Genomic DNA, 26600 nt, shown 5'->3' with positions numbered 1-26600 from the left:
TGCTGCTGTCTGCTCTGGCATGAAAGACCCATTGAGGAATGGATACTGGAAAGATCTTTGAAAACACATGAAGTTAGTACAACTCAGTAGGAAAACCTAATTTGAACAGACTGGACAAAGAGTTTTCAAAGTTCTTACCAGAAGCTTCCGCTGCCAGAGAGGCACCGCCTTCCTTCCTCGGGTGCCTCTGTTTTGGAGGACTTATTTGTTTTGTTTTAACTTAGAACCAAATAACCTTCTTCTACAGAAATAGATGAGGTAAACATGTGGCCTCTATATAATTATGTCCCTGTGCACATTTAAATCAGATGACTTTTTTATATTCAAATAACTTTTTATGCAATGTGAAAGGCTTTGAATGTGTGAGATACTTAGCTCTGCACCTAGTGAACATTGTAGACAAGTGGAACTCTGCCTTCTTACCATTGCTCACACAAAGCTGATCCTGGTTACAGAAGGTTAGTATCCGGCATCCTTTCAAGTGGATGCAAGAGTTGTCTAGATAGGCTGGAGGTCACAATATCAGTCCTAGTGTGAATTTCATGCAATTCTACATGCACACACACCCGATTCATCTAATGAGGGGAAGTGTCAGTTCAAATCAGGGAATGGCTTGGCCTAGCCTTTCGTGGAGATGTTTGATGAGTGCTTATGGTTTCTATAATGTCTCAGTGTGTTGCAATTCCAGGATACATGAAACACATAGGTGGCCAATCTTCTCCAGGAGCCAGAGAAGGCCAAACCCTTAATCACTGAGTGGGTGAGATGGCCGAAGACTTGAGTCCCATTCCCAGGACCCACATCATAGAAGGAGAACACCAACCCATACATATTACTCTCTAATTTCCATGGGATAGGTGTGGCACAAAGGAACAAACACACATAATAAATAAATGTTAGGGAAAAAATAAGAACCTTAGCCTGTGCCTTAGTTACTTTTCTGTTGCTGGAGTAAACACCATGAGAGCAAAAGCAACTTGTGGAGCAAAGGGCTTACTTCAGCTTACAGCTCTCAGGTCCCACTCCATCGCTGAGGAAAGGCAGAGCAGAAACTGCAGTAAAGGCTGGAGAATACTGCTTACTAGGTTGCTCAGCCTGCTCTCTTACAGCTTTCAGGACCAACAACCCCAGGGTGGCACATCCCAATGTGCGCTGGGCCCTCCCACGTCAAGCATCCATCAAGAAAATACCCTACAGATTTGCCCATAGGTCAGTCTGGTGGGGACACATTCTCAATTGAAGCTTTCTTCCAAATGACTCTAGTGTATGTCCCAATGACATAAAACAAGCCTACACTTCTGACCCTGATGCTGTCACCTATTACAATGATGGAAACCTTTCTTTAATTGGACATAAGAATCCCCGGTTCACAAGAGATGAAGTGAGCAATCACACAGTTTTAAAAAATCTATGTTTCTACACTGAGCACAGCAAGATGAGTCTCGCAGAGGGACCCCTGAGGTAGCTTTTTAAACATGATTTGGTGTGTTTGCATGCAAGTTTAATATTCTTCTCTCCTGTTGATGACCTGTAAGCACATGTAATTAGCTGTTTGGTCTGTCCCAGAGCATCTAGTTAACAATTTTCTTACCTACAGTCCACTCTCACAATAACTGTTTTGTGTGGAAGCTATATCACTGACATCTGCTTTGGCATTCTGTCTCTGACCAGTGGGTGATTTTGAAAGTCTCAGATTTTACTTTCAGATTCATCCACGGCAGAGCCAGCCTCTGCTTTTCCCCCTAACATTGAAGAATGCTTTCTAGACAAAAGGCCAATTTTAGTTGGCCTTAATTCTCCCTCTGCGGCATTCCTTTAGTTCTGTGTGTTTGAAATTCAAGGCCCGTTCTGGTTTCAAGTACACTTTTTAAAGTCTGAAACAGAAATGTATTATTGGACTGATAATGACTTACGGAGGCCAATAATGGGTTTATGTAGGAGCCACAGTGCTGTTTTTGTTAGTGGCTTAAGTGCCTTTGACTGTTCTGTCTCCACCTCCTTCTCCTCCCTCAGGTTTCTTGAATCGTGTTAGTAATTTGATATTCCTCTTGTCCTGCGTAATGCAAGCTAACATTGGCAAATTGTTGTGAGAGTGCTTCAGGGAAAGAATTCAGCTCAACACACAGCAGTATAATTTTGTGGCAATTGTAAATGGTTCTTAAAGTACAGAGTGAGTAAGAAGCCTTGAATTTCTTTTATTTTTTTTTCCTTCAAGTTTAACGTACTATACAATACTGGATTTTAAAAATATTCAGAGAGAACAGATCGTCCGTGATGTCTCTAACCCAACTATTTTTAGTTATGATTTTTAAGTCTTTCTTTTTTCTAGTTTTAAACAGTAGCCTTTACCTTCTTGCTTTATATTGTTTTATGGATTTGCAGTCTTTGATTAGTTTTTTGAGTAGCATAATATAACTGTATAGAACTGTTTGTTACTTTCCCAAACCATTTCTGTGTTATCAGCTCTCTGACAGGAGATTGCCTAAATTTTGGCTAATAGCTATCACTGTTGTAGTCCACTTCTGAGTCATTAGCTTTTTTTTCCAATTGAGCAATTTCTTTGGCATACATTCCCAGAAGGAAGATGCTAAGATAGGAATCATCTGATGCTGGCAGTTGCTTTGTCAGTGGTGTATGGCACAGCTGTCCATTAAGAACCATCATTATAGACTGGGCTTCTTGTTAGTTGCTTTAGCCGTCTCCGCAGTGGAGGCTCCTGAGCTTATCTAGGCAGGCCTCACTCGATGTCCCTTTTAACAAACTCCATGTGATGGTACTACCAAAAAGAAAAGGTGTCAGTCATAGCTGACTGTCCCCTGAGGGAAAGAGGAGATACCACTCTGACATGAGGGAAGCTCTTCACTGTATGTTCTCAACAGTAGTTGAGTGGACGGCCTAGGTTTGATGCCTAACTCCCCATTTACCTACTGTTTGAGTTGGGTAAGGTGCTTATCATTCTTCTTCAGAGAAATTGTCATCATACACTAATATTCCTTAGGCTTAAACTAGTGGTGCTCTGGATATTCTGACCATTTGGCTTTTTCCTTCTGCTCTTTCTCTTTCTTCTCTGAGACCAGGTGAAACACCCATCTTCTCAGTCACCTTCGCCCTGCCCAGCCAAGCAGGACTTGTAGAGCCTTCTGGGTAGCATATAGGCTGTTAGCGGTTTGCTGTCTCTGTGGCCTAGATGTGTACTAGCACTGCTGTGTCCTGTGTTTCAGGAAGGGAAACATTTGCTTTCCATCTTGTGCTCATGTTCCAGGGACGGGTAATAAACATGTTATTTAGCATGAGTCGGTGCTTAGATTCCTGACATGAAGTGAGACAAGATAAAGTTTGGTCTAATGAATCTCTGACTACTATTATTTTTGTAAAGTAGTCTGTATGATTGTTGTACAAACTAAACAGATTGGTATAGTGAGAGGCAGTGCTGCTTGGGCCAGGTCTTTAGAGAAGGTGACAGGAGACATACTGTCTCTCAGCTACTTAGTTACACCACTACCATTTGTAGACCAATGAGTGAAGGCTGAGCCAGTATCCATCTGGCCTGAGTGTTGGGGATCACAGGATCTTGTCTAGATCCAGGTGAATTGTAAAAGAGGTGAAGGCAGATCCGTACTTTATCCCTCCCCCGTGCCCCTTCTCACTGTGTGATTGCTGCCTGTCTACCATTTCTGATCTGAATCTATATGCTTTAAGTCAGTCTCTGATGTTTCAAGTCCCCTGTCTGGAGGTAGCACACAGGCAGTTCATACACTTTGTTGGCCTTCATGCCATGCCATGTCCCCATCATGTTTAAGAATTCTCTCCCCTTTCCAGTTGTGTTGTTCCTTCTCATCAGTTCTCACGGGGTCTCTCATAACTGCCAGTATCTTCGACACAAAGCAGGAGAGCAAGAAAAGCTTGTGTGGAAGACATTTATTAAGACATGACCTAAAGACAAGCCACTCAACACCCTTGAACCTCAGATTCCTCGTTTATGAAATTTTTAAGAATGCCTGCCTTGTTAGTGTTTCCTTGTGCCAAGCTCATAAGAAGCACTCAAAATCAGTAATTGTAGTGAACTTCAAGTAGCTTACTAAAGAAAGTCAGCAGAACTTGTTGAGCTGTGTGCCTTGATTTTGTCTTTTACTAAGTCTTTGCCCTGCAGAGGTCAGTGTGCCTCACTTTATAGGGGTGTGTAAGTTGTACATGTTGTAAGGAAAGCCATTTCACTAAGGGCTCCTGAACTAGCAGAGACTCAGGTCAGCTCCCTCAGAGCAGTATTGACGTGAACTTGTATCTGTTTTGTTTCTTTTCTTTGTGTCTTGCTCATAGTGGTGTTTCTTCCTCAACATTTGTTCAACAACAGTTGTGGCTGCTTGTGCATCACTTTTCCCACTCCTTTCTAGCTCCTGCAGTGGAATCTGATAGGCCAGCTTGTTCTTCTTCTGCAGCCAGATAGGCATCTCCAGGTTGCTGGATGAGCCTGTTTTCCCTGGTGATTTTAGCAAAGCAGCCAGAGGAAAAGTGTAGTCCCTGGCTACCCTGGATCTCATCTTTAGCTTCAGACTAATTGTAATCAAGCACTATACACAAGTAAATTATTTAGGAGCTATTCCTATTCACGTATGTATTGCATGGGAATGGGAGTCTTGTCCTTTGGTTCCATGTTACACAGAAGTAGAAATATTCACAAGACAAGTGGTTAAGGGAAACTTGTTATTTGTGGAGCTAGTTCTCTCTTGATGCGAAGCAGATCTTTGTTTGGAATGTAGCAGTCTCTAGGACGGTGAGTCAAGCCTTCCACTGGTTTGCATTTTTCATTAGTGTGTCATTTAAGGAAATCCTGTGGTCAGGACCTTGGAACAAGCCTATGTTTATTCTTCAGCTAAAATAAAAAATTCAAAACACTTAATAATGTATCTGAAGATAAAGTTGTGTTTCTGGAGCTGTTTGCCTAAAATTTGGAAGGGGGACAGTTTTCAGTGCTGCTCATTATAAGTCTGTATAAACTTTTTGATGACCTTTATTCCAGTGTGGATTATAGAAAGTGGGAGGTTCTTCTAATTTAAATATTACAGATACTTGTACACTAGGGGTTCCAATAACATTCAGTGATTTTCTTATTCAAAAAGGATTGACTTTTATCCTAAGTGTCTACTGAAAAGGACCACACCAAAGCTTTGTTTAATATATCTAATACCCCACACATATTGTTTTATTATTTAACAGCTCTAAAAATAGAGTATAAAATACATTTTTTTCTTTACATGCTGAGTATTAAGAGAAAATTTTGATGGTTTATAGTGTTTTGAAGTTCCTTCTATTTGAATTTTTGAAGTAATAAAGTTCATCTGACCTTTTCTGGCTGCCAACCATATTCATTTTATTCACCATACAAGTGTTTATTCTGTAAATATAGTACTAAGAATGTGTTAGTTACTAGGAGTAGAGGTCAGGCGTCAGTGATTTCAATTAAGATGAGATCCTGTGACTATAATCTTGTCCCTTCAGGTCCCTCCTCGTTGGTGACTTGGCGCCCTTCTGTATGGGCAAACACATTAAGTTGGTTGGTTTTTAAGACAAGAACTTGCTATTAGCCCAGTCTGGCCTCACACTCACTGCACTCTTGCCTCAGCTTCTTTAAAAGCAGGAACTGTACATGTCACCACTACATAAATTTCCCAGGGGCACTTGCACCGGAGGGGCTATCAGATTCCAATTGAACCACACCAAAGTGTATATGGCTCTTCCCACCCATGATCTTGTCTCAGCCTCTCTCCCCTAGGCTCCTCTAAGCCTCCCACCATCCTCTTTCTTAGTCCTTTCCAAACTTGCCTCTGGAGCTTGTCCTCCCAGAGGCCTAATCGGCCCATGTTTCCCAAGCACTGGGGGTTATCTCAGGATCTGCCTTCCCATTTACTGAGCTTCTGAGGAACCAGATGCCCTCATAGGCCATTGGAGCCTGGAGTTGCCTTCACAACCTCCTTATAGAAATACCCACGAGTAAGAGGCAGCTATGCATTTAGTCCTTATACTTAGGCAAGTCGTTTATATTCTCAGGGTTTTGGTTTTGGCTTTTGTTTTAAATAAATATGAAAATTAAGCTATATCATCCACATGTAGGGTTCTTCTAGCTCTATGGTACAATAAAATGAGGTTAACCTTTGACTATTAGAAATTGGAGTTTTTCCATTTCAGCTGAATCCTGGTTAGCATAGAGGATAATGAGCTTCCTTGAGTACAGAAGACCTGCTGGCCACAGCTCCTGGTCTAGTAGTCAGAGAGAAGTGGCTTGGTGAGGTAGAAATAGCAGAGAACATACACATGCTGGAAAATTCTCTCAGAGTGGATAATTCACCACCACACACTACTCTGGTTCCCTTCCTCTACTGTGATACAATATGACTAAAAGCTTTATTGGCTTATACGTTAAGGTTACAGTTCATCCATCATTCAGAGAATTCAGGGTAAGAAACCTTGACAACACCATTTACAGGCTCGTGTTTAGCCCATTTTCTTATTCAGCCTGAGACTACCTGCCCAAGAATGGTGTCACCTGTAGCATGAGTCGGTACTATGCCCACTGGTCAGTTAAAGCTTTCATCTCAGATGACTCTAGGCGGTGCCAGAGTTAAAGCTAAGTAGCACGTACATACACCTTACACTATAGGACCTTTTATTGTTGGAGAATGAAAGAGACACTGGAAGGACCTGCTGAACTGAGGGCAAAGAGACTTTTTTCTAAGTGGAAAATCTGTAAGTGAACAATGTTTGTCTTTATTTTTTCTTCCCCCCCATTTTATATGTATGAGTGTTTGTGCACCATATGAGTGTAGTGTCTAAGAAGGTCAGAAGGCAGCGTTAGATCCCCTGGGGCTGTAATTACAACCATACTCTGTAATATGGGTTCTTGGATTCCAGCCCAGGTTGTCTGAAAGAGCCAGTGCTTGTAACTTCTGAGCTGTCTTGCAAGCCCCTTTTCCTTACTCTTTTTGTGTGTGGGAGGAGATAGATATGTAATCAATTATCTCTTTTTAATTTTTTTAAGAGAGAAGTCATAAGGTATTTATGAAAGTAATCCATAGGATAGTTAATGAATAAATATGCTTACTTTGATAGCCTTAATATACCTTTGTCCTCAGAAGAACTTTCCAAAAAATACAGAAAATGTGGAATTCTTGCCATATAAAAGAGGGTCATTGGACTAAGACTAATCCAGTATTGTACAGTGTCTTCCTCAGGTGCAGACATGAATAGAAGTAATCTTCGCCTCTGTCTATCCTACGAGGAATTCAGAGATGCACACAGATCACACGAGGCTGTGGTGTATAGTCTTAGTGAGCAGGAATGATGAGATAATGAGCATCCGTTAGACTGTATACTACACAACCACATTTCTGGCTATGTGAATCTGCACAATGTTTTAGAGTAGTCATAAGCAGCCATTAAGAAAGAGCATGTCTAGCTAGAGCTCTGCTTCTGTTTTGCCTGACTGTCCTTGCTATGAGCAGGGGTTGGGGAGGCCCTGCACCCAAGGCAGAGTCCATGTTGTTCCACAGACAAGAGCTGGCAGTGGTTTAAAGTGAGTTTTAAGTATCCAAGCGTCCACTGCAAGATTTTCTTTCCAGAGTAGAACTTAAAGAGAAATTACCTCTAGTGTTAGCTGGAAAAGGGAACAGGTTTTAATGGGAATGGAAAATAAGAAATTGTTTGAAGCTTGTGGGGAACAAGTGAAGGCTTTGGGGGAAATCCCAAGGGAAATTCTCTGATCTTAAGCAATCCCAAGGCATGGAGGAAAACTCCGGCCTGTTTTAGTGAGTGAGTCATGAGATCAGGATCCTGAGTTACACAGACCATTGTTTCTTTAACCAGTTCAAGTTGTGGGTTTTGTAAATGATACTCTGGGGAGATTTTGATTTCTTCTTCAGAATTTCCTTTCCTATATTCAGTCTTCAAAGAATGAATATGGGGGTTTGGTTGGGGAGACAGAGAAGAAACGACAAAGGTGCTTTCTAGAAATTTGGGAATTGTTAGAGCACAAAGGAAAAAGGCCTCCTTGGTAATTATCCCAAAGTTGGTATTGGGAGGAAATAAAGTAAGAAATATCAGAATTGAGACAGAGGCATTTCTGGATGTTAAGAGGAGACAAACCAGTGTCTGTCACTGTCATATACAAATCTATCAGAAGAGCCAGAAACTACTGTACTCAGACTAGAAAAGAATGTGAGAAAGACAGTCTTGTATGGACATACAGTCTAAGAACTAACCGGTGTGGTTTATTGACCATCTACTCGGTACACCTTCACACTGCTAAAAAGCGGGAGTGAGCCCTGATCCCACCAAGTATGGAGTGTATACCTGTAATCTGAACACTTAGCAAGTAGAGGCAGGAAGAATACACAGGAAGCTGTTTGGGCTATGTGGGACCCTCAACTCAAAGGGGAAAAAGAGGACCCCCAAAGGATTAGAACACGTGCCTGATACTGAGAGTCCAAGCCCCATCCAGACTGTGCAACCCACCATACTGATAAGAAAAAGTTTAGTTTTGTTGAGGCAAGGTCTCATCGTGTAGCCCAAACTGGCATAGAATTCATCATTTAGTCCAGGCTGACCCTTTACTAATGATCCTCCTGCCTTAGTCTCCAAGCACTAAGATTGTAGTTGTGTATTACCATCCTCTGCCGAAAGAATTGTTTCAGAAGAGGGGGTTGTATGGAGCTTTTAACAGACCTGCTGAGTTTCCTATTTATTAACCAAGCTATGTCGTGATACAGGTTTGAGAAAATATTCATCTAAGTACAGCTTTCTGTACCCTCAGCTTCCATGGATATGAATTGAATTTGGGTTGAAAAAGGGGAAGCCTTTGATTTAAACTGAATGTGTATTTTTTTTGTTTTGGTTTGGTTGTGTGTGTGTGTGTGTGTGTGTGTATTTTGAATGTCCTGTTTGTTTTGTTTTCAGATACATTTTTTCTCAAGCTGGCCTCTAATTGAAGATTCTTTTGCTTCAGCTATTTCAGTAGCTGGAATGACAGGCCTGTGCCACCATGCTCTGTTCAAATATTTACATAACATTTACACTGTTTGGGGTATTAGAGGTGATCTAAAGATTTAAAATAAACACAAGAGTGAGCATATGCTATATGTAAATAATAGAGTATTTTTCAAAAGGGGCTTGAGTAACACTAGGGTTCCTAAAACCAGTCCCCCCTTGAGAACAAGGAGGTAGTTGTAGTTTTTAAAATGAAGGATACTCTAAATACATAAAAAACCATTAACCTCATGCCTTACCACAACTATCACACACACACACACACACACACACACACACACACACAAAAATATATGGAATGACTCTTCAGTAACAGCTGCTTCTCTTGCAGAGCTTTGAGAACATTGGTCAAACCATGTATTATTATTGTGGCTGGACCATAAACTTTGTCTGTGTCTGTCCACATTTCATTGATTAGATGGTGAGGGGACTCTTGGCTCACTTTTGAGATGTGGACCTCAACTTAGAGGATCACTGTGGTGTGTGTCACTGAACATGGTGCTAAGTGGCACCAGAGTAGGTAGGTAACACTGAGAAGTTCCTAGGCCAGTTAAGCTCTTGAGAGTGTGCTCCAAACATCCTCCTTTACCTTGTCCTGAGCATGGACGTTTGTAAAACGGCTGGCATGAGCACCATGAACTTAAAGCTTTGCAGAAAGAACACTCCACAGCACCTTTTAACTAGAAGGGTTCCATTTTCCACTCTTATCACAACTAGAAGCCACTTTTAAATCATTGACAGCCCTTTAATTTTACTCCCAGCTACAGAGAAACAATTGAAAGGAAGTTTGTTCCCCTGTTTACAATATAACTCAGTCTACAACGTAAAGATCATGAAAGTCTTCCTTTATCTCATGTCTTAAAATGAAATGTTTTCTAAAATTGACTGTACCTTTCTGAGTGATTACATCTTTCTTTAGATCCTCATATGTCATACAATAAAAGGGCATTCATATTTTCCAAACACTTTGAGTCTAGAGACCTAGTAATAAATGGCATTAAGGTGACCTGTAGGAACCCCTCATGTCAGGGATCTCCCCTGCACTTGTAGCTCTAGGATATTGTGTCCCACTAGGGGCATTTGTCAAGTGAATTAATCGAGAAAGAGTAGGGATGAAAATTTTTGTGTGAAGTGCTATATGGATGTACAGACACATTCTTAGTCAATTAATATCCTACTAGACTGCACACATATCAGGGCCTAAGAATGATTATGCATATTCTAAGAGGACTCATTCCATAAAATGCAAAACCTGACATCTAGTGGGAATGTCTCTGAAGTGCTGATATGCATGTTGAGGAAATAGGGTTTGATTTATGGAGAACTTAAGTATTGTAAACGGGAAGATTCTACCTTGAAGGAAACAACACCCAGTGATGAGTGTTGTTCAGTGCTTCTGAGCAGAGTGCAGCGTCCATCTCTCTCTTCTGTAGTTCAGTATCACAGGGTCCCCAGTCTGGGAGTAGCCTCCTTCTCGTAAGGCACTGTGTCCGCTGATGCTCAGAGAGCATTATCTGAGAGGGGCATGCTGAGGACCAGCTGCTCTGTGCTGGGTAGGGGCAGGCATTTCACATTAGCCTTTGAACCCTTTTAAAAAGACTGTGCTTTAAGTTAACTACTGTCCTAAATTGCAGTGAAATGTAATTTGCAAGAGGATTTGCTAGATCTTTGTGACATTTATTTAAGACTTTTTATCCATATAATAACTTAGGGACATCATGAATTACAAATATAATAAAAATGCCATTGGTACCCACACATAATAAAAACACAAGTGCCTGACTAGAGAATGTCTTCAGTAGAAGCAACTTTTTGCTTAATGTTGTTCATGCTAAAAATTAAACTTTAAATATAAAAATCTTTATGGACATGGGAGATGACAGTAGCTTTTAACAGGAATGTGTAGGAATCAGAAGACGTATCAGAGTGATGAAAGGCCATCTTCAACTGCTCAGTTGGTAACACCCAGACAGAAAAACATAGTGATTTGCAACTTACTAGTGAGAAAAGCTGAATACATGCTGCATGTAAGACATTGCTTACTTAAGTAGAGATTGTGTATATGTACTAAGAGAGGTCAGCACAAAGGAAAGTAGTATTTTGGAGCAGTGGGACTACGGCTCACATTAGCTGAATCAATCTTTCTTTCTCTCTCTTCCTCCCCCTCCCCATCTCTTCCTTTCTTCCTTTCTTCCTTTCTTTGAGCCAACAAGATGAGTTGGGTAGTCAGGAGCTTGCTGTCAAGCCTGAGAGAACCAATGAGTTACTAAAAGTGATAAGAAAATGAGAAGAACTTTTTATTTTAGGTAATGTTAACACTATTTGATGTTAGCCAATATTCTGAGTTTAAAGTTACTAGATTGGTTGCCAGTGCTTAAAAGCCCACTAATGTCTTGGTAATGCCCGAAGGCTGAGGATTGAATGTAAGGCATTACACGTGTAGGCAAGCACTCGACCACTGGGCTCCATTCCCACCCCAGGATGCCTTTGAAGTGGTGTACAAGACTGTCTTCTTTCCACACAGACAGCACACATACAGCAGGCAGTCCTGGGCATGCTTCATGCCAACCCTTACTTTGCCTGCCCCATCATGCTGTGGGCATGAATAGTATTCAGAACATACTTGTTTTTATAGTGGTCTTCAAACCACTATCGTGTATTTCACATCTGTTTTGAATGTGATTCCAATCTTCATATATAGGCATACACATAAGTATATTCTGAATGTACTCTATAGCATAAAGACTACAGGCTAAAGTTGTCACTTTCTTTCATCTCACCCTATAGGAGACTATTGTATATATCCTAGGGAGATGAGCAGTCTGATTGAGTCTGAATGGGGTTTGGTATATGGTAGCTTTACCATCTACATTAAAAAAAAAATGTTCTTGCTAACTATTCATCCCTAGGGAACCGTGGAGTAAATAAATCAAAATGCCTTTCACCATCAAATCTAGATAACACTGGCTGAGAACTTGCCTTGTTCCAAATATCATTAAAAGCACTTTATTTACTTCAACTTTTCTTTACTTAATCTACTCAAAATTGCCTACTATAAATACTCCTGTTTTGCAATAAGGAAACTGAAGCCCAGCTGGTTTATCTAACTAGATCCAGGCATGTAGGTTAGTGAGTAGTGCAGGTAGAATTTGACCCCAGGTAGTATTGCTCTAGATACCAGTCACCAAACCACGGTTGTTAAATTCTGGCATCTGCCCAGTTACTCTCCATCTTGACTAACCTTAATGAGTGTGAGCCATCCCAGCATGGTTTCAAGCATTGGGTCAAGACCCAAACACTATATTTACTAGAACACTGTAGGATCCTAGAACTCTGAGGTGCTAAAAGGCTAACCAGCTCAGTAATTTACTGTCTGCTCTCTAGCATTAACTCGTGTTCTTTTGGGGTAGCTCCTAACACATACAAATTGGGGAACCTTGTTCTGGTCGAGATTTTACTTCCTTCAGGAACTGTCACTGTTGTATAGCATGGAAATGGTATTTTCATGGCTTTTTTTTTCCTTTAAATACCTTGCTGTACCTATAATTATTATTTTCCCAAGAATGGAACAGAAATTGCTTGTAGATGAAAGAGCCATGGTATTCGTGGGTGGGTGTGCTACTCGGAAGTTTGCAGCTACAACAGAAATTAGAGGTTCACAAGGTAATTGCTGTGATTACAGTTTTCTTCTTGGCCCCAGACAGGAGCTCTTGAAACACAATATTCTACTAATTTTTTAAATGTACAATTTGCAAGGCTACAGGAAATTACCATGAATATGTACTATTTCTCCCCTCTTTTCTATGGAAGTTAAACATGTCATTGGGTCTTTTGAAATAATGAGGGCAAAGTAGGCATGGTGACAATTAGAAGATATTGTTAAAGGGCTTAAAGTTTTTAGATAATCAACCTTGTGATAGGGTATACAAGAATTATTTTAAGCAGAGTGATGGTGGCACATGCCTTTAATCCCAGCAAATCTCTGAGTTCAAGGCCAGTCTAGTCTACATAGCAGAGTTTCAGGACAGCCAGGGCTATACCCAAAGAAATCCTGCCTCCAAAAAAAAATTAATTTAAAAGACACATTTTTAATCACATCACAATGAGAGCTATGGAGAGTTTCTCCTTCAGTATTCTAGAGTTTTAAAGCCATTGAGTGCCATGATCTGATTTACATTTTAGGAACATTGTACCTTGGTGCAAAGATGGATGGGATGAATATGGGAACCATCAGAAGGCTGTTAACAGATCTAGCTGGAGAGCCAGAAGAAGGGCTTAGGCAGTGCTGTGGAGATAGTATGGCAGCATTTCTGTCCTGTTTGTTACAAAGTGCTCAAGAAGAGGGAATTTGATTGGCTTCCTGCTGAGCACCTTAACCTTAACTTAGGAAGTCCTTGTACTTCCTAATTTCCGGGATGACAGGCTTCCTTGATGCTTAACCACAAATATACCTCTCTTTAGACTGTTGGCACGCACTTGCTCTCTGCCTCATTACAGCTTGATGAAGAACAGTGTTGCCTTTACTGGGCACCTAGACTTCTAGAGGTAGGCTTGACATCTGGGGGAGCATGTCTTCACGAGTGAAGGATCCCCGTTGTAGGTGTCATCCAGATGTCGTTATACTCCTCTGTGCGGGCTAGCGAACTATCTGTGGGTGTAAACTAGATGTGAAATGCCGAAGCAGAAACGTTTTCTCTCTTTTATAAATAATATCAGACTTTGTTAATTCAAAAGGTAAACACGCTAATTCTATTTAGTTTTTTCTGTCATTCAGTGATTTCTTTCAGCGAGTTAGTATTTGAAAGCACTAGTTGATTTTGGGAAATCTGTGTATCTCCAGTGTTATTGTGGTTGGTTCATAATAGCAAACCTATTTTCTGTGAGCAAGCTCTCAGTTTACCTGACAGCATTAATTTTAATGAATGTGGCGGCCATGGTCAAAGATGTGGTTCTGTTAGCGGCTTCCAAAGAATGTTCAGTACTGAGTCAAGAGGCAAACCCCACGGTTCTTTTGACTAACACCCATATGAATATTTTAGGCTTCTTCATAGAGCTACCTAGAAGGGGAAGGAAAGGGTTTCTGGAGCCATCTTGCCTCTGCCCAGATGACTGAATTGTTGTTCCTCCATTTCTTATATGTACAGAATAGTGGTATCAATGTGACGTTTCCATACATGCATGTAAAGTGCTTGTTTCATATTCACCACCCATTACCCTGTCCTGTTCCCCTACCTCCCACTAGTTCCCTTCTTGATTGACACTCTCTGCAGGTCAGAAGGTTCACAGGCAATGTAATGGCTGTGCTTAGGCTTCAGCTTCAAAGAGACTTGGCTTAGAACCCTGCTTTTGTCCTTCACAAGCTGCACAATCAAGTGTCATCTGCGCTTCAGTTTTCTTTAAGTCTGTAAATTAGAGGTGGGAACCGACTTGTACGTTAACTGGAAGGTTGTGTAAAGTAATGTATAAAATAGATACTAGCATTTATTTTCAGTCTGGAGAAGGAAGCTGTCCTAGCTAGGGTTACTATTGATGTGATGAAACAATATCACCAAAATCAAGGTGGAGAGGAAAAGGTTTATTTGGCTTAGTCGATCATTGGAGGAAATCAGGACAGGAATTCAAACAGGAAGGAACCTTGTAGTCAGGAGCTGATGGGGAGGCCATGAAGGAGCCCTACGTACTGGTTTGCTTCCCATGGCATGCTTAGCCTGCTTTCTCATAGAGCCCAGGACCCCCAGCCCAGGGATGGCACCACTTACAATAGACTGGACCCTCTCCATCACTATTAAGAAACTTCCCTATAGCTGCATTTTACAGGGGCATTTTCTCAACTGAGGTAACCTCCTTTCAGATGATGCTAGCTTGTGTCAAACTGATGTGAAACTAGCTAGCACAGAAGGCAAATTGAGCTACATAAGAATTTGAGGCCCTTGAGAGGGGAAAGGCAACCCCAACCTGCTATATGAAGTCAGCATCAACAACTCCATTTAGTATCTGGGACTTTAGCTTACTATATAGTCACCAAGGCAATAAGTGATAGCCAGACAGGAAGTGCCTGTGTCTAGATGGCCTCTTTTCCTGTATTCACAGCCACAGCATCACATTTCTTTTCACAGTAGTTCTCAGCTCCATAACTAAGCTCTGCTGCTTTAAAGACTGGCCCTATGCACAGCTGGTAGAATTGCTAGGACATTGAGGGCTCCTCAGCTGTGGGCACTACTGCTGGTGACGAGACACTAGGTAGCATGTCCCACAAGGTAGGCCACCAGAGCAGAGAGTGAGATTTCTTGAGAGTTCAATCCTGACCTTTCCCTCTAACTAGGATTAGAGTTTCTTCATAAAGTAAACTGACTGAACTTGGTGACAGGTTAACCTCAAGGGCTTTGAAGAGGATCTGGTGTCTACTTTCTCTCTTCAGATTGGTGGACACTGCAGTCTACACAAATGGCAGTGTGGTTTGAACATGAGATAAGACAACTGGCCCAGGCCGACCCCTGCTGCTCCAACAGTTCTTGCCCTTTTTGGGATTACATTCCCATCTGTAGAAGTGGACAGGAAGGGAGAGGGCAAGCAGGTTCATCTCTCCACGTGTTTCCATTGGTCTGTTTCACGCAAGGCTTTCTTTGCAACCTCAGTAGTTGTTCCTTGGTAATATGTTCTTGGCCTTCACCAGGGAAAATGAAATCATCTTACTTACTATCCACCATAGAAATGACTGACCTTTGAGAGGTAGTATGAGATGTGGGTCTGTTATGGCCATAATAAGCCTTCAGGAAATGATTGCACATATACTTCATGTACTACCTGGCCCCCCACCATGTTGTTTTATTTATCTTAATTAAGAAGTGGTTTCTTGCATGTGGTTAGAATAAAAACTAGGATTCTAACTCAGCACATGGGAGAGACGCATCAATGTCATGGGGCGCCAGGTAGGCTCTGCAGACCTGTTTTCAATGCTTTCAGTGCCAAAGCATGCTGCATTATCTGCTGAATATCTGCTCAGTGTTGTCCTCCCCTCAGACTGTATGCCTCGGAGGGTAAATGATGCCTGCCCATCTGCACAGGACAGTGTACTTTAGTTATTGTTCTGTGCTGTACTTTGCTTTGATGTAGAAGGTTGTTGCTAGCTTAGTGGTTATTTTCTGGCATGGATAGTTCTTTGGAACCATTCACAGTTTGTCACTGAAAATGCCTTATTGAAACTTTGCCATGATTATGAACTGTGAAGTAACTAGTCAAGTTGGGACCCAGAACTTAGCGGTTTACTACCTACTAATCTATCCCTGGGCCACATCCCACCCACTCTGAGCAACCATTGCTGTAGGCACAACAGAGACTATTAAATATCTGGAGAGCTTGAATCTTCAAAGTTCTTTTAATAGTATCCAACAGTGGGATAAACAGCTTAAAGCCTTTATTTGTGTATGATACATCAACTTTCCATTTTGGGGGTGCATTATGCAAATCAACTTTTATTTTAGGTTGATAATTTTCCCTTTTTTAGTGGCCTCATTTGACTCCTACTAATCTTGAAACTAACAAATAACATCATTGCGTCCTCTCACAGAAGCTGCTCTTGCCCTGTCTCCTCCCCTGTACTCAGGTCTTCATGGCTGTTGCTTCCTACCTGCCAGGTGTCTTGCAGACACACAAGCTGAGTCACAGACCCCTAGGCTTTACCTCAACTAGTGCAGTCCCCGCACTTAGCCTCCTGGGTCTGCTTTGCTTGCTGCCTTGGCTTGTCTTTGATGCCTGCTTCCATATCTCCCTTGCTGCTTAGCTCAGAGACAGGGTAGGGTCATTGTCCATGAACAAGAGCTGAAGGTGAAGGTGCAGGTGCCATGGGGCATGCCTAGCACACAGCAGACACTGGAGGGTCAGTTCTCTGCTTCTCCTTCTCCTCACTCTCCCCTTCTTTTGTATCCAGGAATCCCTGGAACTGAATTTGCTATTCCAAAGTCAGTATAAACTGACTACATCTTATTCACTTTGGGGTCTCTGTCCTAACACATAATCTGCACTTACTAATGTGCATTGGCTGAATGAATTCATAAAAATGAATTCTAGTTGTTAGAAAGGATAAAGTATTTTCAGACTTGTTCAGGTTTTCGTTTGTCTTGTGCCTACTGCATTTATTCTCTCAGTGGAAGGAAGGGGCAGATCTACCTCTGGCATGATTCATGTGCTCCCAAGGTCATCTTGAATTCTCTCAAACCTCCAAGAGTAGGTGTCTTAGTTGACAAAGTACTGTGACCAAAAGCAGCTTGGAGAAGGAAGGGTTTGGCCCATTTCCACACCAGTCCACCATCAAAGGAAATGAGGGCAGGAGCTAGAGGCGGAAGCTCTAGAGTACTGCTGACTGCCTGCCCTCCTGCCTTGCCTTGCTCTTGCCCTTGTGGTGTGGTTTGCTTCAGATGCACAGTAAGAAATGCAGACACGTATCTTGTCACACATTATGCAGCTACGGAGTCCACCCTGTGTCTACGGCTTTTCTTTTTGCTCTCATGTGACATTTCACAGGCAGTCTTTGCAGTTGTTTGGCACTTGAGGGAATGGAACCGTTTAGCACATCTAGAGGTGTTGTTTCTGGAGGGGGCCTGGTTTAAATGAAGGACAACACCATCTATCTAGCTCTCTACAATATGGGACTCGAAATACTTTTACTTGGCTGCTTCTTGCCACTGGCCAAATACAAAGGTTTCAAAAAAAGAAAAAGAAAAAGCATCATTCAGATTTAGCTGTGGGTGTACCTGATAGATGAAATGCTCTTAAAAACCTTTAAAAGTACATGAATTTGCACTCTGTGAACGAGTTCTTTGCCTGAGCGGATGAGCTGAGAAAGCATCTAAAATGAATTCTGAAACATTGCCTCTTCCTTTATTTAGTACACCCCTTGCCCCATAAGAAATGACATGATGTCTCATACAGTGTTTTGAAATCTTCCTCATACTTTGCTCATTAGAGTTGATAACTCCAAATACACACAGGCATTGCAGTGAGACTAATTCTCTGCATAGACCCTGGAGCTGAACTGCCAGGTGAATTGAGAGTACATCTTGTCTCTTTTTTTGAAATTACAGTGAGGTCCAGGAATACACAGACACACTTCCACAGCAAATGGGGAGCACTCTCAAAAACACATAGGCTATTTCTCCTTATGATGTGGGACACTAGACAAATCTTTTTCTCAAACCTGGGGCTTTTTTCTCTCTGGGGGAAAATCAGTAATATCTATGTAAAAGTATATGCTGATAACGGTGTGTGGTTCACACAGCTCATCAGAGGGCACAGTCCTGCCTAGTTTCTCCTTTTTCTTGTACTAGAAGTGTATTTTCTTTTCTTGTGGCTGCTATAAAACTTTTGACAAAAACAGTGGAAGGAAGGGAAGGGTTGAGTTTGGCTTGCAACCTTTGAGGAAATGTCCTTCATAGTGGGAGCAAGACCATCCCTGAGCTAGGAATGGGTGCCCACAGCCACAGTGTGATGAATGCTGAGCTCCTGCAGCTGCTTTTTCTGCAGCCTATGACCAAGGTCCATAGGGCAGTGCTGCCTACTTTCAAGGTGGGTCTTCTCTCATTTAAGCCTCTCTAGAAACCCTGACAGACATGCACAGAGTTTGTCTCTTAGTTATTCTAAATCCCATCATGTTGACAATCAATATTAACCATGACACTCAGAATCCTAAATAGTTTACTTAGGTTTCCTCTCTTGAAAATGATAGGTTCCCCCCTTCCTAGTGATTACTTGTAGTTTTTCATTTCATCTTGTTACAGATTAGAATGCAGAACTGGGCAGGGTTGGAGGTCAGGTTTTGTTGTCAAGACTTTGTTCAAATTCCAGCTGTGTCACCCCAGACAGAATGGACTTTCTAAACTTCTGTTTTCTATAAAATAGACATAGTAGTATTTATGTTATAAATTAATTTTGAGAATCATGTGGGATAATTCATGTAAACTCTGTAGTAAGTATTTATTACATGTGAGTTATCTTACAGTACTTCAGTTTTACCTCTACCCTAAAACCATCTGGTAAAACATGCCATGGCCTCTGAGGCACAGCGCACGTGCTGTACGCAGTGGCTGAGGCACTGGCCAGAGGAGCATTTGGGAGTCGGGTACCTGGCAGTTTTCGAGCTATCATCTGTTGGTGACAAGTATGTCCTGCTTTGTGCTTATTGAGTGTCAGCCAGTGGCTGGGTGTGGTGGGTACGTATCTGTTACTTCAGCACTTGGGAAGCTGAGGCAGGGTGGATTTCCATTTAATCATCAGTTTCATCTTTGATTTTAATAAGCAGGGATTTTTTTTTTTATTAAAGAAATTGTCAACTTCAAAAGCACTATGAAAAGATCATTCCTGCTTATTATATACTTTGGTAAAAAAAATTTTGGGTGTATTTACACCAGATGCTAAGATCAGTGTAGTCCCCCAGGTCTCGGGTCTTGTACCTTAAGGGTGTTTTCTCCCTTACCAGGCCATGAGCTTGTGTGAGAAGGAAACACTTCTTAAGGTTCACTACAGTTTCTTTGCATGGTTACTGACAGGCTTGCAGGCTGAGCATTTCACCCCACACTGAGCCTTGTGTAGTGACCCTCCGCTTGTATACGAAGCTAGGCACGGGTGGCTATAAGTGTGCTGCCACTCTGGTGCTTCACAGAACATATGAAGTTGTGAGTGAAGTTTTTTTTTTTAATGTACCAAAAATTTTTAACACCCTTCCCCCCCCCTCTCTTTTTAGGCTCTAGACCAAGATAGAACAGCCCTACAGAAAGTGAAGAAATCTGTAAAAGCAATATATAATTCCGGTCAAGGTAAGTACTTACCAAATCCTCGCATAACTCATTAATCACGGTCACAGTTGTCTCTGTCATATTGGGGGATAGTCACAAAAGGCCTTCACAGATGAAAAGATAAGTAGGCCAAAGAATTGAGCTTTTCTCCTTTTTTCCCTTCTGACTATACTGTCAGCCAAAGCTGGTCATTGTTTCTATAGTATAAGTCCATGTTAGTATCTTTTTAAGAACTCAGTAGACTAGAGGCTGATGGTTATCACAGACCACAGGAGGTACCTACAGTCTCTGTGTGGTCGGTCAGTCTATGATCCAGCAACTTCATTTAAACCTGAATAGTCTCTTCCCTCTTGAGTGTGACTGTACACACTAAAAACCAGTACAGACCATGGACCCTACAGGGGATTCAGGAAGGGGCAATATTAAAATTCTTACCTTCACTGACTGCCCACTGTCATTTTTTATTTAATGATGCCAGAGAACTTAGGTAACTAAATATTTTAACATTAGTCCAGAGACTTTTTGTAACTCTCTAACATATTTTTGCTTTATAATAATTAATAATTAATTATGATATTATATATTATATAATTTATGGTCATATACACAAATATTATTTCTATAATATAAATATTGCAATATTTTAATTACATGATTAATCCAAATTAATTAAATTAGTGGATACCCACAAGAACCCAGGAAAGGGTTGGGATGAATGTTTCAAGGTCTCTGAGTCACCCACAACCTACTTGCAGGAAGTCACCGCACTAATACCATCAGTTGTCTTTAATGCACATAAAGCCTGGAAGGGGAAGATGGCTGCCTATGAAGGAAAGAGCACACGCTCTGAAGCTGAACAGTGAACAGAAGCCTACCCTGAACTGCTTACTGGGCAGTTCTGTACATGGGTGGTACTAGTAAAGACTTGTTATGGGACTTAGTGTACCTCATTTCTGTATTATGTCATTGAAGTTTTAGTAAGTTCAGTGTTCTTGATGTTATTATTATATAATTATAGAGCTGAAAGGAGTGTGAACAAGGCAAAACCTGGCCCAGACCCTTCACTGCCTACCTCACCTCCCCCAGCCCCCGTCAGAGCTTAGAATCACTAGTCTGAGGGGAAACTTGTTCTTGTCAGCCTGCTCCCCACACCTTAGAAGATTGTACAATACTATCATCATATTTTGTACCACTACCTAGTTTCTCTGTATTCAAGAAAATGACATTATTTATTTAAATAACACAGATAAGTAGTGACTGTTTTATATAAAAGTCCGGGTTTTTTTTTTAAATCAACAAAACTGATAGAATGAATGAAAACATTTATGTTTAGTATAAACATAATATAAAAATATATTAATAGGGATTTATTAGAGTGGCTTCCAGTTTGTGGTGGTCTGAAAGAGTTGTTGAGGGGACTTAGTGTGCCTAGTTTCTGTATTGTGGAAATTCAGTAAAGTCAGCTCAGCAGGGGTTGTCTCATGATGGAAATGTCAAGAATCCTGGAATTGTGTAAGTCATGAGGCTGGATGTCTCTGCTATATTTCAATGCAGAAGTAGGTTCTAATACCTGGGAAGGACACCTCAGCAGCAGCGTAGATGAACCTTTCCATGCAAGCAGGCAGAAAGCAGAAGCTCCCACGTACACGTTCTTTTATATGGGCCGGTGCCAGCAGGTGTGGCTAGACTTCAGGTGGGTCTTGTCACCTCACATGACCCAATCAGGAAATCCTCATAGGTGTGGTGACCAGCTGCTTGGGATCTAGTTGACTGCAGATGTAACATCTCAGATCAGCGATCACAGTTGTCTCAGTCTGGAGTGACTGTAGGTTGTTTTAAGTTTTCACATAATGAGAAACCTAATTTACAACTTCTGTCTCTGACTTCATTCTGGTAAACCCCTGAAATGTGGTGGGCCTTTTGTAGGGAGTAGCTTTTTGAGAGTAACCAGAAAAGCCCCACGCATGTGTTTGAGGGACTGATTCCATTTTGTTTTGTTTTGTTTGTTTTGTTTTTTCACATGAGCAGTGTTTATATGTTTAAACTTACTTTGATGTTTCTACCTTAATTTTCATGCTGTGAGGTGACAATAAAATACACTTAAAATGTATAAGAAGATGCTCAGGAGCCTTATTGGGATGTTTATGGGAAAAACATAAAATGAATGGGATTCATAAATGAAGAATAGCACATATATACTGCTACACTCTTACTGTATACACTCTACCCAGTTTTCAAAAAGAAGAATAATGTAGCTTTGCCACACTTGTTAAACTCAAGGGCAATATTTGACTCCAGAAAGAGATTCTGGGGATCTAATGTAATTTGACAGAGTGGTAAGGGATTGGCTCTCAGAGAACATGGCATTGGCTGTTAGAAATTGATGCTATACTCTAGACTAAACCAAACAAGCCTGTGAGGTAAGCGCCATCATGCCCATGTCTCAGGTGATGAAACTGGAGCTTAGAGAGCCAGACAACTTACCCAGAGTACCACACTTAAGAGGAAGATGAGAGCCTCGTGACCCCAGCCTTGATCATTTTACACACACTGTCTTCATCACCTTCACCTGCTGTGTGACAGGGCTTAATAAGTATATAATAAGTTGCTTGTTGTATGTTGGCTGGATGGGTTCTTCATTGGAAAGCTGCCTGAAAATAGCTGTAAGTACTTGCTTATCATGAATATTAGTGAGTGAATCACTCATATATAAACTGGGTAGTGTAACCTGTGGGTTGACTTTGTGGTTCTGTGATGGGGATCACATAGAAATTGTACTTGGTAGGAAGGGTAGAAATAAACTGAGATGGCTTAGGTCTCCTCATGGGCTACTGGGACCCAGTACTGCCTTTGTAGTCATAAGCCAACATAATACAGTGAGCTTTTTGTCGGGGTATTTGGGCAGCACAGTGACACTTAATCCTTTAGAGGTGACATTTAATCTTTTAGAAGTTCAGTTAAGTGAGGGAAACGGTAGTGGTTTATCTTTCCATGATACATTCAAAATGCAGTCCATACTGTCCTGTCCCAGCGATTTTGGCTTCATTCTGAGAAGCCAGAAGAGGCTGATCATTGGCATTCTTTCCCACTGTGTTTTCATAATTTTCTTGTTTTCTTACAGCGCTTAAGTGACAAAAATCCCATTCAATAATGCTTAAAGATTTAAGAAACATTTTTGTATTTCTCATTGGAGATAACCAACTATTCACCTTCCTAAAATGATTTGAAAAGTACTCAGCAGTTATGAAGGATCATGTTTATAAAATGTGTTCTTTTTTTTTACATATAAGCTTTGTCAGTATTGATAACTGAACAATGTAGAATAATAAAAATTATTTTTTGAAAAACATCTTCATGGAAGACCTTTACTGTGGAAATCACTTTGGGAATTAGTCTCTCTTATCTCTCATGTGTATTAGGACTCTTAAAAAATACATGCAAAACTCAAAACCTGTATGTCTTAAACCAAGAGAAAACAATCCTAGCCATTTTTCTGTTCTTTCTATGTTTTAAAGCCTTAATTTATTAGTCTAGGAAACATACTGTCATTTAGTCCATGCAACTCCTGTCTTCACCACTCCTCCTTTATTTTTGGTAATTCATCTAAAATAACTAACCCTTTCCTAAGCACTGGAAAGGCTTTAAAGTATGCTACAATTCTTTGATTTTTTTTTTTTTTTTAACAAAAATCAAGCATAGTTCCCCCTTCTTGAGTGTGACCCAGACTTAGAAACCCCCTTCTCTGGAATGAAGTGCTAACACAATGCCCTGTGATTTCAAAGGCTAGATCATCAGAGTGCTCGTTTTCACCAGAAGCTACCCATTCACCTCACCTGATGGAGAGAGCTCGCATCAGAAGCTTAAGCTGACAGCCATTCGGCAAACCAATCAGCTTGCCTTGCTATCCCAGCTGACAGGGTTAGTGTCCTTAGCCTTGCTGCCCCTCTGGTCATGACATGCACAAGTGTTATAATTCAGGTGTTACTTCAGAAAAGGGAGCTATTGACACATGCTGTGTTTTTATAAAGTGGAAGACTCGATCAGTAGGTAGGCTGAATGGATTAATTATTTTACCAGCTGCATTAGGAACAGTTATCTGTTCTTCACAGGCTCCATTGTGACCTTAATGGCCTTGTTCATCCTTTTCTCCTGGACTGAAGACCCAGGGTATTTACATTACTAGATCTCAGGCTGAAATGCTCATCTTATTTTTCTTTATTTTCTTGAGGTAGGGTCTCGTGCATCCCAGGATAATGTCAAACTCCCTGTGTAGTTACTTAGTTATGTATATAGAATGACCTTCAAACTCCCTGTGTAGTTTCTTCGTTATGTGTATAGAATGACCTTCAACTTCTGATCCCCCTGACTCCATCTCCCAAGTGCTGGGACTAGACATCGCACCGCAGCTGCCTGATTCAGTACTGAGGGCCTAACCCTTGACTTCAGGCATGCTAGGTAGATACAGTCATAGCTCTGTGCACCACTAAAATGTGTATCGTATTATTTATTATTGTATAGTGATTTTCTTAGAAATGTTTGCCGAGGTGTATTTGGAATAAATGTTAATTTGCTGACAACGTAACGCCCTAGAAGTATGTAACATTGTTAGTCTGAAAGATGGGACTCTTTCTAAATCCTTTGAATTTAATAGAAAAGGTAATGTAGTTTGACCAGCGTGAGTAAGGAAGGCTTCCTTGGAAACAAAGCTAGACTGATGGAAACCGGCTCCACCTTTTCACTGCAGGAGAGAAAATGTGTGTTGCCTCCTGCTTTCAATTCCTCTTGCTTCCTTTCCACTAGAATTGCTAGTGAGTGATTTTAGGAAGGAAATCTAGTGCTCTGTTAAGACAGAATCAGCACGCGATGTTCTCTAAATTTTCATTTTGATAGATAATTTATGTTAAGAAATAGTTCATAGATCTCACAAATAAATCTAAGGTTTTAAAGGTAAAACACTAAATTCATCACTGGCTAGAAAGCAAGGAACTTTATTTCAGCTGCCTTTCTAAACACTTTGTTCAAATGTTCAGAGATAGTGTAAAGTAGGTTGTAAATAGAGTTGGCAGTTAATTCCAGTGTTTGGCTATATATCATATAATGCTAACTTTAATTATGATCTCTTTAGCAGGCAATAAATTAAGATTTTAATAGTATATTGGAAAGGAAAAAATCATGACTATAAAATCAGTTCTGTGTTTAGGAAATTTAACATGTCTGATTTTTTTAAGTGTATGGATAATAACCGCATTTATCAGTATTATGTTACATGTATTACTTTGCCTGAATGTATGTGTGAGTGCTCAGTGCTTACTGCATACCAGAGGAGGCTAGAAGAGGGTATCACATTCCCTAGAACCAGAGGTCCAGATGGTTGGGAGCTACCCTATGGGTGCTAAGAATTGAACCTGTGCAGGAGAATCCAGTAATCTTCTGAGCTCTCTCTCCAGACCCTTTGTAATTATCTTTACGGACAACCTTTCGAAACCTTGAACAGATCCTCCTGGAAAAATATGGTCAAGATTCTAGGCATTTCTGTACCTGGCCTCTCATTCCAAGTTGTTCTTTGTCCACACTTGAGTGATTTTTATCTCTGTGAACTGTGATTCGGTTTTCCTGTAAAGCTGTTCTAAGTATAGCACAGACCCAGGGCAGGACAGTCTGGTTTGGGCTTTACTTCTCCATGTGGTATTCTCCCTGGAATCCTATCTCTTTCACAGACATTTTGAATCAGGTAAAGTATCACATGTTATTTCAGTAAATGAGCATCACTACAAGTGTATGCTCTCACATGCCTGACATATGGGCTGTATGTTCAAAAATAGTCTGCAGTGTATCACGCCCGGAGAGTGAGTGTTGGAATCTGGTACCTAGCCTATGCGGCTTTCTAAACTGGGTTGAGACACCCCGTGTAGGGATTGTGGAAGATTTGGCAATGATAAAATATTGGTGCACAAGCAACCAAAAATTAATTCAAAATGAAGCATGTGAGGTGTTCCTGTCTGTACTTACATGTTTTGGATTACAGGGCTTTGCTACAGGCCAGGCTGTCAGCTCACAGATGGACACTATTGTGTGGACACTGGTGTCACGCCATGCAGTGCCATCATATGACCTGAAGTGCTCCAGCTCATCTTCAAGGCCTCTGTATATTGTACATAAGCAGTTTCCTGCTCTTATAAAAATGTGATGGCTTAGTTATAAAAAGCAAAGACTAAATATTTTCCTACCATCGTGACTGAATATTTTCCTACCATCATTGCTCAACACGTAAATGTCAAATTAGTGTAACTTTGGATTGTACAGTTAGAATGTTTGATTTTACAAATTATTATTTGAATTGCTGACATGAGTTTCATTAAAAGTTGCTTAATTAAATTTTTGCTTGAAGTATTAGGACAGAATTTCCAACAATTTCTGATATGGCCATAAATATACTTCTGCCATTTTGTATTCATGTTTATATGAAGCAAAACTCTCATCATTGACCAGTAAAAACTGAAATTATTGATAAGCTCTGAAAAGTGTTGTCTGTGCTCTGTCCTGCAGTATCAGATAGGTAACCATGGTTTCCTTCTACCTGGAAAAAGTACAAGGTACATCCAGCCACTGTTGTGTAAATGTTATAACTGAGGCTCTGACAGTACCTAACTAACACAGATGTAGAGGCTCACAGCCATCCATTGAACTGAGTACAGGGTCCCCAGTAAAGGAGCTAGAGAAAGGATCCAAGGAGCTGAAGGGTTTGCAGCCCCTTAGGATGAATAACAATATGAACTA

At 40.9% G+C, this 26600-nt stretch overlaps 1 protein-coding gene across 15 annotated transcripts in view; it reads left to right on the top strand.

Moving 5' to 3' along the window:
- Positions 1-26600, top strand: part of Asap1 (ArfGAP with SH3 domain, ankyrin repeat and PH domain 1) — a 308734-nt gene that overhangs the window by 158747 nt on the left and 123387 nt on the right. For all 15 annotated transcript variants that reach the window (XM_031359258.1, XM_031359256.1, XM_031359248.1 and 12 more), the window contains one exon: positions 19772-19844. In XM_031359258.1, the coding sequence (XP_031215118.1) occupies positions 19772-19844 (73 nt within the window). The remainder of the gene's footprint in view (positions 1-19771; positions 19845-26600) is intronic.

This window comes from Mastomys coucha, unplaced genomic scaffold (genome assembly GCF_008632895.1).
Source record: "Mastomys coucha isolate ucsf_1 unplaced genomic scaffold, UCSF_Mcou_1 pScaffold7, whole genome shotgun sequence".
NCBI lineage: Eukaryota > Metazoa > Chordata > Mammalia > Rodentia > Muridae > Mastomys > Mastomys coucha.
Note: the sequence above shows the minus strand (reverse complement) of the source record. Positions and strands in the feature narration are given on the sequence as shown.